Here is a 13,986-nt window from a genome sequence, read left to right on the forward strand (position 1 = left end):
CATGAGTATGGTGGGCACTATACCCCAAGAGTGTGACGGTCACGCTATCCCAAGAGTGTGGAGGCATGTCAGAGAGACGATATCTGAGTTAGCTACTGGGTGTGTCGGGTTCTGGCAAAGTAACCGATAAGTGAGCTCACGGCCAGTAGGAAAGGCAAACATCATATGCATTTGTTTGTCTTGTTTGAATTTGCATTACTTGGGTTTGCCTATTTGAATATCTATGCTTATTTGCTATATGTTCTACTTGCTGTAACTGCATTCTATCTGTGTTTTTCTTATCTGTAATGTATGTCTATGTAACTGAGATACCCCTTGTCTGGCGGAGGAGTGACGAGAGTAGTTCCACCGGTGTTTCTGGAGGACTGGAAGAATTAAAAAAGATTAAGATTCTAAAATGAAAGAGTTAGTAAAGTGAAGAAGTAAGAGTCCAATCAATCGTAATTCAAAATGATAGAATTTGCACATGATAAAAATTACAAATTCAGCAGTGATTTTTTTCTTTGTGTCTAAGAAAAAGTTAGAACAAGGAACGCAGTCCAAAAATAAGAAAAAATTAGCAACAAGACAGTGTAATAAGGTCATGGCGGAGAGCATCGCACAACTCCGACCAAGACTCTAACCACTCAGTGAATTTCGCCTTATCCCACGCTCTTCTCTTTGCTCATAGATCAGCTATAACATTAGCCTCCTTTTAACAATATTGAATTGAACCTCTCAATTAAGATTTAATAGTTCTTTGATCTTCATTACTAAGTCACCTTTAGCAAGGTGATTGCTGAGAATCAAATTGAAGCAACAAGAAATTATCCATGGATTCAGCTTCAATGATGATTGACTTGCATCTACTCTTCCAAGCAAGGACAAACCCCTTCCAAATAGCAAAGAGTTCACTCCGAAAAATGCTCCAAATGAGAAGAATGCCAGAGCAACCTTTTATCCAAGAGCCATTCTATGTCCGAAGCACACAATCAAAGCCGGCAAGATTATGTTTCTAAAAGATGCTAGCATCACAATTAACTTTGACCATTTTTATAGGGGGAGCAACCCAAACAAGATTAGTGCTCTGAGTTTGAAGATTTATAGACTTGTAAAGGTCGTGCGCAAGTCTTTTAGCATTAGACGCAACCTTATAATTTGGCCAAACATCTTGGATGTTGAAAATTTGTTGATTGTGGTGGCCTAAATCCACCAAAGTCCAGTGAAAAAAATGAAGTCCTCCTTCACAAATTCAATAGTGATTAATCTAGGTTTAATTACTCTATTGGTCCCTATAGTTTCGTAAAATTTTCAATTAGGTCCTTATACTTTTTTTCCTTTTAATTGGGTCCCTGCACCAAATTTTTTTTCAAATAGGTCTCTCTTAGTAGTAATTGGCTTAATTGTATAGGGACCCAACTAAAAAAAATTGATGCAAGGACTCAAATAAAAGGAAAACTAGGGGTGTCCGCGGATCGGATCGGATCGGATATGGCCGAAAATTTGATCCGATCCGCACAATTTCCATCGGATCGGATCGGATATGATATCCGCACTTTTTAGTGCCGGATCCGATCCGATCCGATCCGCATATTTGCGGATTGGATCGGATCGGATATTGGATATATCCGCATAATTAAACTTTCTCTTTTTAATCATATTTCTATGTAAAAGAATTCGATAAAAATATTTCTTTCATACTTTTAAACTTATTTATTCCTAAAATATTTTTAATCAAACTCTCTCTAAATAACAAAAATAAAATAATACAATATATGAATAATAATTACTAACTAAAACATACAAACAAGTAAATATAATACCAAACATATATATATTTATTTATTTATTTTTAATTATTATAGTGCGGATCTGCGGATCCGCGGATTGGATACGCAGATGTAGAGCAGATATCCGCGATCCGATCCGCAAAGGGTGCGGATCCGATCCGATCAATTTGCGGATCGGATCGTACCTGCAATTTTCGGATCGGATGCGGATATTTACCGCGGATCTGCGGATACGATCCGATCCATGGACACCCTAAGGAAAACAAGTGTAGGGACTCAATTGAAAAAAAATTTGGTGCAGGAATCCAATTAAAAGAAAAAAAAATATAAGGAGTTAATTGAAAATTTTGCGAAACTATAGGGTCAATAGAGTAATTAAACCATTAATCTATTACTTTATTATTTTATATTTTCTTTCACTTTAGCGAATTATTTTATAAAGAAAAAGGCTGACAATAACTTTTATTGTATTAAAATTGTATTCTTGAATCATGTTAATATTATTTGAAATATTATTGTGAAAATAAAAGTAATAAACGGACATATTCATCTAATCCACCACTAATAATGTATGTGATTCGTTGAGTTTAAATAAATGGATTAAAACTATCAAAACACCCTATTTTTTAGTTAATGCAAATGGATTTTTATTAATTTAATTAGCTGTATCCATAAATAAAAAAAGGAAATCATTTTTTATTAATTAATATTTTCATACTCCAAAATATAGATATTACATTACGAAGCAAGAAGATTTGGGAGAAGAGAACTGTTTAAAACTTAAAAGATAACTAAGGGTTCTATAGTATAATTACATTACATGCTTGGGCCATAAACGACATTTTAATAAGACATGTGGGCCTGAGGCATTAGAAAAAATCAGGAAAAGAAAAGAAGAAAAAACTATTATTATCGTCAAAACGGCTTGTAGCAAATGAGAAATACTGACACTTCTCCATGCAAAGCAAGGGCATGATGCCCCATAAATTAAGGGGACACAATAGAAGGAGTAGGACCCATGGAATCTATCCATTTTCACTCTCAATGGGTCGCATTCATTTTGTAGGTCCATAACTCTGTATAATACTATAGGAAATGCATGTTTTTTGGTTTTCTGTACAGAAGAAAAATTCTCATTAAAAAAAAAAAGTTAAATGACACTTATAAGTTACAAATTACAAAAAATTCATTAGATCTAAAATATAAACAAAATTAAATAAATTCTATGTTGAATTATTATTTGAAAAGAGACACAATATTCTATTACAAAAAATCTTATAACATAGAAATAGAGACAAGTCATGTCTTTTGTTTCTAATTCTACACAGAAAATATTGCAATATAGAGAAATATTCTCTTTTCTTTTTCAAACAGACCTAACAGCTTTCTGAATATGAAAATATTTTTATGGACGAAAAATTTCACTCGTTGTATCTTTATCTCAAATCTGTAACAATATATCCAAAACATCCATCATAAAGGGAACCAAATTAACACAAAGGAAAGATAACAGCCACAAAAGAGTTATTTTTTATCTAGATATGAATAAATCTCTAAAAAAATTAAAAAAAAAATAGTAGCTGGAGAAAAAGGGAACAAAAGAGAGGAGAAAGACGTGTAAGAGAGGGAAGAGGCACTAGGGGGAGGGGGTTTGAACGGCGCAGTAATGATAGTAGTGAGAAAGGTGACTGCCGGATAGTACAAAATCAGACTGTGAAAAATAAAGATAGTGGATGGTAAATAAAGAGAAGAAAGAAAAGAGGGAGATGAGAGAAAGAGATAAAGGGAGCGAGAGGAGAGGGAAGGGCCATTGTGGCCCAGCTAGAAACGGCGGCGCTTCGTGGTTTCGTTCTTTTTCTTTGCGGGAGAGAGAACATTTTTTTTGTAATTTTGTGTTATCCACTTTCTATAAGAAATGTATGTTAGGTCTAGTGCAAGCAACTCAACTCATATATAAAGGTATCCAACTCGATCTAATGTGATCGGAGTGGATTGGCAACTTAATTAATTAATTTACGGTGGATAAAATCGAATTCAAATGATAAGAAAATTCTACAAGTTTAACCCGTATCTTCGGGTCAGATCTGTTAGTAGACCTTGATCCATGACAAAAAAAAACTCTTAATCTTTAATATATAATGTGAATATATATAAAAATATAAATGTATAGTGAATAAGCTAAGATTTGAATGTAAATTTTTGTTTTCTCTACAAATACTTAAGGGCAAACTACTTAGATAAATCAAAATCATGGAAATATTACCTATATCACCCAAAGCAAAAAATGGTATGTGAATCTCCCAAAGGCAGTTTCTATGTAAATTGAATCAGAGTAATTCAAATTACGATTTGTAGTAGTAAATCGAATTAGGCTGCATAGATTTACTAGGGTAGGTTTAAATATACATAAATCGAATTAAGCAATTTCGAATTAAGCATTCTTCTGTAAATCGAATCAGGGTGATCAGATTTATGCATGGTTGGAATGATTCCAAGTAAATCGAAAAAGTTTAATTCGATTTACCTTGTTGGAGATCAACATGCATAAATCGAATTAGGATAGGCAGATTTACTATAGTTTCAGCAACATATGTAAATGGAGGCTAACTGATTCGATTTAGTAGGGAACAAATGTGTATAAATAGCTGTAGAATGTGAATTCTCCATCATAGTGAGCCCCACAATGGCTAGTGATGAAAGCTTCTTGGTTTTGGTGCACTATAGAGGGTCGATTAAAAAAAACGCGTTTCGGAATTAAGTTTACAGATAAGGATCCGCTTAGTATTTTCATGAGATCTACAACGAGTTTCACTAAGTTTAAGGATACTATAATCCCAAAACTGGGGCTGCAAGGCCTGAAACGGGTGGAGAAGTTATTTTATAAAATTCCGATATACGTTTTACGGGATGATGTGAAGTATGATTCGTTTGTCATAGGTAGCGATGAAGATTTGGAAGTTCTGTTCCACTGTCGTCGGCAATTTCCGGAGGTGAGGACTCCTGAGCTGTTGGCCAAACTTGTGGATGTGGTCTCTAGTTCAGGAGGTTCTAACCGGAATCCTCTGCCTTCAGCCACGGCCACCAGCTTGAGTTCGAGACCTGTTGGTGCCTCTTCATCTCTGTCTGTGATTGGGCCTGAGGCAGTTTTGGTGGCCTCCACGTCCTTCGCTGCTGATTTAAACCCAATGTTCTGAAAACCGGACCGGACCGGCCGGTTCGACTAGTTTAACCGCGAACCGGCGCTGCAAGCAGTCCGGTCCTTGTCTGAAAACCGCGGAGAGAAGAATCGCTCAAGAACCGGCGAACCGGTCAAAAACCGGCCGTTGGACCGAACCGGTGACCGGCCGGTTACGCTAAACGACGCCGTTTTACGTTTCAAAAAAAAAAAAACCCGACCCGACCCGCCAGTGGAGCACCACACCCCCTTTCTTCCCCCGAGCCCCGACCCCATTCATTCATCAATCATCATCTGAATCATCTCCAATGGAGAAGGAGAACCCTAGCGGCGCTGCCTGAACCATAGCCCCCTGTCGCCATCCTTCGCCCCCGTGGTGTCGCCATCCTCAGCTCCAGCAACCCTCCAATCTCCATCGTCGCCTGGTTCCTGCCCAGTAGCCCGCAATTTCGATCGTCTTCATCTTCTCAAGTCTCAACACCAGCACGCAGTAGCCTCTCATCGGAGGTCCTCAACAGTCAACACCGGTAGCCCTCCATCGACCCCAGGTGAGTGACTCGTCCTCTGCTCATTTCTCTTTGTCCTTCGCCTCTGCTCATGTTCTTCCATCGATGTGAACTGTTCAATTTCTGTGCACTTAGCCCTCAGTTTAATTTTCTGTGAACTGAACTGAACTTAGACCTCTGCTCATGTTCTCTTTCTCTTTGTCCTCAATGTGAACTGAACTTAGACCTCGGCTTAATTTTCTGTGAACTTCATTTGTGAACTACTGAACTGTTCAATTTTTGTGAACTTGCTCTCTACATTTTCTGATTTCAATTCCTGTGAACTTGCTCTTTGTGAACTGTGCATTTTCTGTGAACTTCGTTCCTCTGCTCAATTTCTTATTGACTGTTTGTTGGTTAGCAATTAGCATAAGAAATTAATAATCTGAAAAGTAAGTGGCTGTGTTTGGTCAATTTGTGTTTGGTCCTCTGCTCAATTTCTGCTCTATTTTGCAGCTTAATTCCTCTTTGTTGCACAATTTCTATTTGTTGGTCAATTTGTGTTTGGTCCTCGGCTCAATTTCTGTTTGCTGCTAAGCATAAAAAATAAAAAATCTGAATGTTAAGCTGGCTGGTCTTCTATTTTCAGCTCAACTTCATTTGTGAACTGTTCAATTTCTGTGAACTTGCTCTGTGCACTTGCTCTGTGAACTGTTCAATTTCTGGAACTCCATCTGTGAACTGTTCAATTTCTGTGTATGTTCATTGTGTTGTGTTGTGTTGTGTTGTGTTGTTTAATTTCATACATGTTTTATTAATTTCAGTTATGGAAGATAGTATTAATCAAGAAGCAACTGCTGATAACAATGCTTCTGTGAATAATAACATGCCTGCCGATACTCCTATTCCGAATGATGCTGCTAATCCTAATTCCCGTAGTGCTAACGATAGTCATTCACAAGGTTCTTCTAACCTTAGGGGAAAAACAAATTTAGCTTGGAAATATGTTGCTCTACAACACGTGAATGGAAAACCACAATATCAATGTTTATTTTGTCTACAAGTTTTCAATGGAGGTGGAATTCACAGGATGAAGAAACATCTAGCAAAGATTACTGGAGACGTGAAAAAATGTCCTAAAGTTCCATATGATGTGGAAAAACAGATGGAAAGTTTGTTGAAAGATATTCAGGCCAGCAAAAAGAAAAGAAAAGTAAGTTTTGGTGAAGAGGGTGGTGATGAGGTAGAAGATGCAATTGATGAGGCAATAGCTCAAGAAGAACAGGAACAGCAGCGTACCTCGAGTCAGCAAGGAGTTGGAGGCGATCCAAAGAAAAAAGCCAAAGTCATTCCTCCTATGTTTGCACCAAGAACAACTCCATGAGCTCAACCAAGTATTAAAAGTGTTATGCAAAACAAAGAGGCGATACACGAGGTTGATAAACGATTTACTCGGTGGCTTTTGGATTGTAAAATTCCATTTAATGCTGTGATGTCGCCATATTTCCAAGATATGTTGGATGGTGTTGCTGGTATTGGACCTGGTTACAAGGGGCCTTCTTATGATAAGTTAAGGGTTCATTTGTTGGCTGATCTTAAAAGAGAAAGTCAAATGCTAGTTGATAGTTATAGGAGTGCATGGAAGGAAACTGGATGTATCCTCATGGCTGATGGTTGGACAGATCAAAGACAAAGAACGTTAATCAATTTCTTGGTGTATTGTTCTAAAGGTTTGTGCTTTGTGAAATCAGTAGATGCTTCCAGTATGGTAAAAAATGCTTCACACTTGTGTACTTTGTTTTCTGAGGTGATTGAATGGATTGGCCTAAATAATATTGTGCATGTTGTGACTGACAATGCGGCCAATTATGTTGCTGCTGGTAGGCTTATCAATAGAAAATATGATAATATCTATTGGTCACCATGTGCTGCTCATTGCCTTAATCTTATTTTAAAAGATATAAGCAGCATGGCGCATATTTCTAACCTTGCAACTCGTGCTTCAAAGATCACAGTATTTGTGTACAATCATACGGTTTTCTTATCTTGGCTAAGAGAAAGACCTAAGTGGAGAGAAATTGTACGTCCTGGTGCAACCCGGTTTGCAACTGTGTTTATTACATTGAAGAGCATCTTTGACTGTAAAAAGGAGTTGCAACAATTGGTTGTAGATTCAATTTTCACTGATCACAAATTAGGAAGGAGTGCTACTGGTAGAGCTGTGAGTGCTATTATTCTGGATGCCAAATTTTGGGACGATTGCTTTACTGTATGTAAACTTGTGAGCCCTCTGATTTACTTGCTGAGGGTTGTTGATGCTGATGACCCCCCATCTTTGGGATATGTTTATGAAGGAATGCTAAGGGCAGAAGATGCAATTAAGGGGATGTTTAGGCAATCCAAGACTGCATATCAGCCGTACACAGATATTATCAACTCAAGATGGGACAAGCATTTGAAGAAAGATCTTCATGCGGCAGCTTACTTCCTGAATCCTAAATTCTTTTTTAATGAAAATTATAAAGAAGCACCTGATGTTATGCGAGGTTTGCTTGATCTTGTTACCTTGTATTGCAAGTGTAACAATTTGGATTCAGTTCAGGCAATGAAAGAAATACATTTATATAGAGATCGGAAGGAAAGTTTTGACAGACAAGAAGTTATTCCAGCTGCATCTGAACTTAAGCCTGGTAAGAATATGGTTGAATATTTGTTTAATCAATAGTAACTTATTTTGAGCTCCTATGTTCTTAATTAATATCTTATAATATGTTATGGTTTTATAATTGGTAGATGAATGGTGGAGGTTATTCGAAGGCTCTGCTCCATATCTACAAAAGATAGCTGTTCGCATTCTTAGCCAAGCATCTGCTTCTTCTGGGTATGAGAGAAATTGGAGCCTTTTTGACCAGATTCATACAAAAAGAAGAAATAGATTGGAGCATGATAGACTGAATGACATTATTTATGTTACCTATAATTTGCGTCTTAAATCCAGGTAATATATGTTTCATGAAATACTATATTGTTTCATTTGTAATCTTTATCATAATAAATTTGTAAATTATTAAATCTCCATATATTGTATTTAACCTTTTAGGAAGGAAAAAGAAAAAAGAAAGCAAAAGACACAGCATGATCCAATTGATTATGAAAGTATCAGTCAAGTTGACTTCTGGGTGACTGAAGAGGTTGTAGAGAAAGAGCCTGATCTTCCTAGTAATGTGGATGACTTATTGCGTGAGTATAGTATATTTAGTTTCTAATGATTTATTAGAATGTTGTTAGTTTATAATATAATGATAACATTTCTATTTTATTAGGTGAAATTGATGCTGATTTATATCCAAGTGGCGGTGGTAGTAGTGGTCTTTATGCTGCATCTCTTTCTTCTGCTGATCAGGGTGGGAATGAAGGTGAAGATCATCCCACCGAAGCAGATTTGCAACAAGTTCTTGCGGATTTTGATTATTGATAAACCATGATGTTAGGATGTGTATTTGGTTGATGATATTTTATGTAGTGTTTTAAATTTCGAAGATATTTTAAGATTTATATCAGACTATAATTATATTTTAGGATGTGTATTTATAATTTATTTATTATTCTACTCTAAAACAGTTTTTTCGGTTGAACCACCGGTTGAACCGGTTAGACCAGTGAACTAGTGAACCAGTGACTAGAGCGGTTTGATGACTGGTCCGGTTTTCTGAACCTTGTTTAAACCGCACTCGTGACAGAAAACGGGTTGATACTGTGCCCGTAGTTGATGCCGCATTTGCGGTGGCCGGCATTGATGATGTGGTCTCAGAATTCTGGCAAGGTGGAGCACCGAATGGTGTGGAAGATGTATTTCAGGATAAGGACGATGATGATGTGGAGACTGCCACAATTGCCGATGATAGCGATGATGAGGATGAGAGGAATACTCCAACTGGGGGTGGTGGAGCAGCTAGTTCAGGAACACTGCAATACCCACCGCACTTTTCAACTTTGGACCTGGATACCATGAGATAGTAAGGGGACCCTGCCATGCCTGTCGGATTTGGGGCCAAAGACACACAGGATACAGGAGGACTAGCTGAGTTCCAAATTGATCAACAATTTCAGGATAAAGAGGAGGCCGTGTTGAGCGTCAAAACATACAACATCCTCCTTAAATAACATGGTTCTTAAATCTAAATAACATACAAAGTGAGTACCAAACTAAAGTAACACACAACACGAGGGCCAACTTAAATAACATATAACACCAGTCATAAATTAAAATAACATATAGTTCGAGTACCAAACTTAAATACCATACAATACGAGTATCAAACTTAAATACCAAACACCACGAGTACCAAACTTACGTCCCAAATAACAAGCTTAAATTAACTCAAGAAAAATACAACAAACTACTAAATCAAAAGAGATGAAAGGTACGAGTCTCTGGACGCCATCTCTCCACAAATACACTGACTAACGGCTTATCCAACTTAAACCAGTGATCATTGAGCCTTGTGAGATGGGCCAGGCTAGTCATCTGAACGTACGGTATGATCCTATCGTCTAACGGCATACCATGCTGCCTCCTCATATGCGAGATGCAGCGGTGGGGCTGCATCACATTAAAAAATACTCTTACAATCACAAAACTCTACAAAAAATAAATTATCTAAAACGGATAATTTTTATTGTAGATTAACTTTAACCATATATCTATTAAACTCTCAGAATTCTTTATCCAACATGCATTTTTTATTTATATACTCTAACACATTACCATCCTTCTATCAATACTATTACCTCTGTTCGAGATTTATAGATTCTATCAATTACAATATTCATGTTCTAAACAGTTTAATATCAATAAATGACTTCTAACACATTGTGATCCCTAAATCAAACCTCTAACTACTACTTGAAGTTTATACATTCTAATCATGTTAATAAACAAGATCTAACCGATTTAAACAAAACTATCAAATAGTTTATTTCTTATAGAAAATAAAATGAAATTTAAATAAATATTTTATTTTACTAACCTCCTCATGCAGGCTACTAGCGATATGTGCGACTCCATCTAAGTAGTAGATTCAATTTGGGTTGTCTTCCATGTTGATAGGCTGCGTCGCTTTCTCTGGATTTAGTAGAGTATGGGTGGTGAAATGTAATTCGAATGAAGTGAATTCGAATTATATATATAGGCAAAGTGCATGTAAATCAAAACAGGTCAAGTAGATTTACATTGACCACTCATTCGTGTATAAATCGAAACATGTTGGATAGATTTACCATTGTGTAAATCGAAACCACCTATTTCGAATTAGTATTGGCACCAAACCATGAGCTAATTCGAACTAGTTTAATTCGAATTATTAGAGGATTTAGAAACCGGGTGTGTTGCATAATAAATCTGTGCTACCTGTATCGATTTACTTGGTACATGCTAAAATCGAAATGGATTAATTCGATTTACGTGTATTTCGACTTTTCTAATAAATCTATTCTATCTAATTAAAATTACTACTAGATTTTATAGTTCTAATTATACTAATTCGATTTACATAGTAATGCTTTTTAGGAGATTTGCGTACCATCATTTAATTTGGGTGATATACATAAATTTTTCATGCATTTAGTTTATATAAGTCATTTGTCCAATACTTAATATGATTAAATTAGTAATTCAATTTACTAATCGTATATAAATAATCTTTTTTGTTATGAAATGTAAAGGGATTAAATATTGTATTTAAATAAAAATAAATTTATTTTTACAAGTAAGATCGAATAAAGTTGAATTAAGAGATTTATAATACGGATAAAATTTAAATTGGAGAGTTTAAATAGGCAAATACAATTGGAATATAGTTTAAAATTTAAATCCCACCCTACCCAATTCATGGCTATTAGGAGGTCCAACTGACCTACAGCATTATGCATCCCAAAATTACATTTAGTTCACTGTTAATTTTTATTTGAAAGATATCACTTAATAATAATAATAATCAATATCTAATATAAATAACGTTTTATAGATAGACAATTGGAAGATAAATGATTATTTCTTATATATCATTGAATAATAAGTCTAATTGTATGCATATTTAATATAAGAATTTTTTTTTACATTTTTTATTTGAATGTAGAATATCACATTTGAGTTAAACTTTAAATAATTAATTTATTATATTATTTTCATTCAAATTGTATTATAAAACTTGTGAAATAATTATATAATTTTAAAATATATTTAGTGTTCTTCAAACATGTATTTTTATCCAAATTTTAACTATGTGCTGAATTGATTAAACATATAATTATTTTATGAGTTTAATTTTGATTGGAACTCCATTTAAGGGTTTGTCATTGGCTAATGTTGTATGCTTAAGGCAGGATTCGAACCTCTAATACTTGTTTAAGCGGACTAATTAGCTAACTACTAGACCAAACCAAATTGGTTGAGTTGCTAAGTATGTAAGAATGTTGTGGGTTTTATTTTTTGTTAACTGATTCTGGGTTTGTCTTCCTCTATTTCCCATACCTTGGGTTTGAGTCACAATGTACCAAAAGCAGATGTTGCCTTTGTTTTCTAGACCTGAAAAAGATGTGGACTCAATTTAGATTGATTGTTGTGAAATAAGCCCTTATAAGAACACTTAAAAAAAAGCTGTTATAAGAACACTTAAAAAGCCAATCCAATAAAACTCAGACCCAAAAATAAAAGAAGAAAATCTCTCTTAAAACTATCAACACCGCGACCCAAAAAAAAAAAAAAAAATCAACACTAATTTGATTTATATTACTCTCAAAATTAAAAAAAAAAAAAACACTAATATGACTTATATTGATGTCTCCTGATTTTTATTTTTTTGACATAAGTACTTCTATTGATGCTATTTAATACGAAAAGTTTAATCATAAAAGTTGCTATTTAATGCAAAAATTATTGTGAAGAGCATATTATTAAGGATAAATAATAAAAAAAATTAGTAAATTGAACTGCTAAAAAATACACACCCATGGCACAAAATGGAATCAAACTAATGCAAGTAGAATCATCATGCTAATATATTTTCTATAAATATATTATTTGTGCAGCTAAAATTTCTTAATTACTAAGATCTAATTATTCTAATTTCACATGCAATTAACTTACAAAGTTTCTAAAAATTAGAAATGATAAAACCAATCGAAAATTTGGTTGAAGCGCATGTCATTAAACATGTTGAATGCGGTAAAATTAAAATGAAATAAGAGAATTTAAAACTTAATTTCAATGTGATAGAGAGAACATAATAATTGTATACTTTAATTCAATCTATGAAAAAATTCAAATCTCTATCAAATCAAATAGTTACGTATTATAGTAGAAATCAAAAGTTAGAGTTTAAAAAAGAGTATTGGTGTTATATCACAATTAGAAAATTATTTATTACAGATAGATTTATAGATAGATTTGGTCTTTATTACAGACGAATTTTTGGTTACCGACGAAATTATCGAGGATTTTGTCCCTCTATAAAAGCCTCGTCAAAAGTTATTTACTGATAGATTTTTTTCCATCGGTAATTTACCGACAAATCTTTTGCTTTTACTGACAGATTTTTTCTCGGTAATCTTCCTCTCTATTTCCCTAAAATGTCAGATTTTCTGACAGATTTTCCGTCGGTAATTTAACGACAAATTTGTCTCTGTTACCGACAGATTTTTCCTCGGTAATCATCCCATCCATTTTGCTTAAAACATTAGATTTTCTAACAGATTCTCCGTTGGTAACTAAAGTCAAAATTTTTTACAAATTTTCTGTCGATAATTAGAGCTTGAAAAAGCATTCACAACTCTTAATACAGATGGATTTTCTGTCTGTAAATCTGTCAGTAAGATAAAACATAATTTTTTTTTAGATTTTTTCATTGCAAAATGAATAATTTAGGTTTGTTTTCTAAATTTACTCTATCAAACACACTATGAATTAAAAAAAAGAAAGCCAAAAATCACATAGACAAACATAATATTCATTACATCATATCTAATTAGCATTCAAGAATAAAAGGACTCATGATTAATTGACAAAGTATGCTAATTTGAGTAAAGAATACATCATGAAAGAGTGTCAGAATCATACAAATTCTTCTTGTTGATCAAGATACCATTTTCTGATGATGCACTATCATCGTCATCATCATCATCATTATTCACATCAAAATGACCCAACCCAATATAAAAAACGGGTTCATTAGTAACCAAACCACAGTGCCTCATAAAATTGTCAAAGAAAACCACTTTCTTGTGACGAATCCTGATGGAATTTCAAGCCTTACATCCAGAAGTGGAGCACCCCCATTTTTCACTATTGTAAGCTTCCTCTGAAATGAATTTTTCAACATCTACAAGGTAAGAAAAGGAAAGAACAATAGTCAGAATTTAAAAACTGTTTGAAGTCATATTAGGTAATTGCATTGAGAAACTTATTGCAGATTTTCTAGAATCCCATTTAAAGAAGCGAGTGAAGAACGGCGGCTCACTCTCTTCATTGATAACATATACTAGAGCCACATGAGATAAC

At 34.5% G+C, this 13,986-nt stretch overlaps 2 protein-coding genes across 2 annotated transcripts; both read left to right on the forward strand.

Moving 5' to 3' along the window:
* Positions 1 to 6,837: 6,837 nt before the first annotated feature.
* On the forward strand, positions 6,838 to 7,745 carry LOC148546740 (uncharacterized). Its single transcript, XM_088499329.1, has 2 exons — positions 6,838 to 7,650; positions 7,737 to 7,745. The coding sequence occupies exons 1-2, from the start codon at positions 6,838 to 6,840 to the stop codon at positions 7,743 to 7,745; spliced, it is 822 nt and encodes a 273-aa protein (XP_088355455.1).
* Positions 7,746 to 7,785: 40 nt separating this feature from the next.
* LOC107616394 (uncharacterized) lies at positions 7,786 to 8,904 on the forward strand. The gene is made up of 4 exons (XM_021110628.2): positions 7,786 to 8,119; positions 8,223 to 8,427; positions 8,530 to 8,669; positions 8,753 to 8,904. The coding sequence occupies exons 1-4, from the start codon at positions 7,786 to 7,788 to the stop codon at positions 8,902 to 8,904; spliced, it is 831 nt and encodes a 276-aa protein (XP_020966287.2).
* The last annotated feature ends 5,082 nt before the right edge of the window (positions 8,905 to 13,986 follow it).

This window comes from Arachis ipaensis, chromosome B9, assembly GCF_059453495.1.
Source record: "Arachis ipaensis isolate K30076 ecotype BB chromosome B9, ASM5945349v1, whole genome shotgun sequence".
In the NCBI taxonomy this organism is placed as follows: Eukaryota; Viridiplantae; Streptophyta; class Magnoliopsida; order Fabales; family Fabaceae; genus Arachis; species Arachis ipaensis.

Excerpts from the sequence above, each read along its gene's own strand:
- LOC148546740 (XM_088499329.1), top strand. The coding sequence starts at position 6,838 with ATGCAAAACAAAGAGGCGATACACGAGGTTGATAAACGATTTACTCGG.
- LOC107616394 (XM_021110628.2), top strand. The coding sequence starts at position 7,786 with ATGCTAAGGGCAGAAGATGCAATTAAGGGGATGTTTAGGCAATCCAAG. Across the intron at positions 8,120-8,222 it reads TGCATCTGAACTTAAGCCTG|ATGAATGGTGGAGGTTATTC; the intron begins GTAAGAATATGG and ends TATAATTGGTAG. Across the intron at positions 8,428-8,529 it reads AATTTGCGTCTTAAATCCAG|GAAGGAAAAAGAAAAAAGAA; the intron begins GTAATATATGTT and ends TTAACCTTTTAG.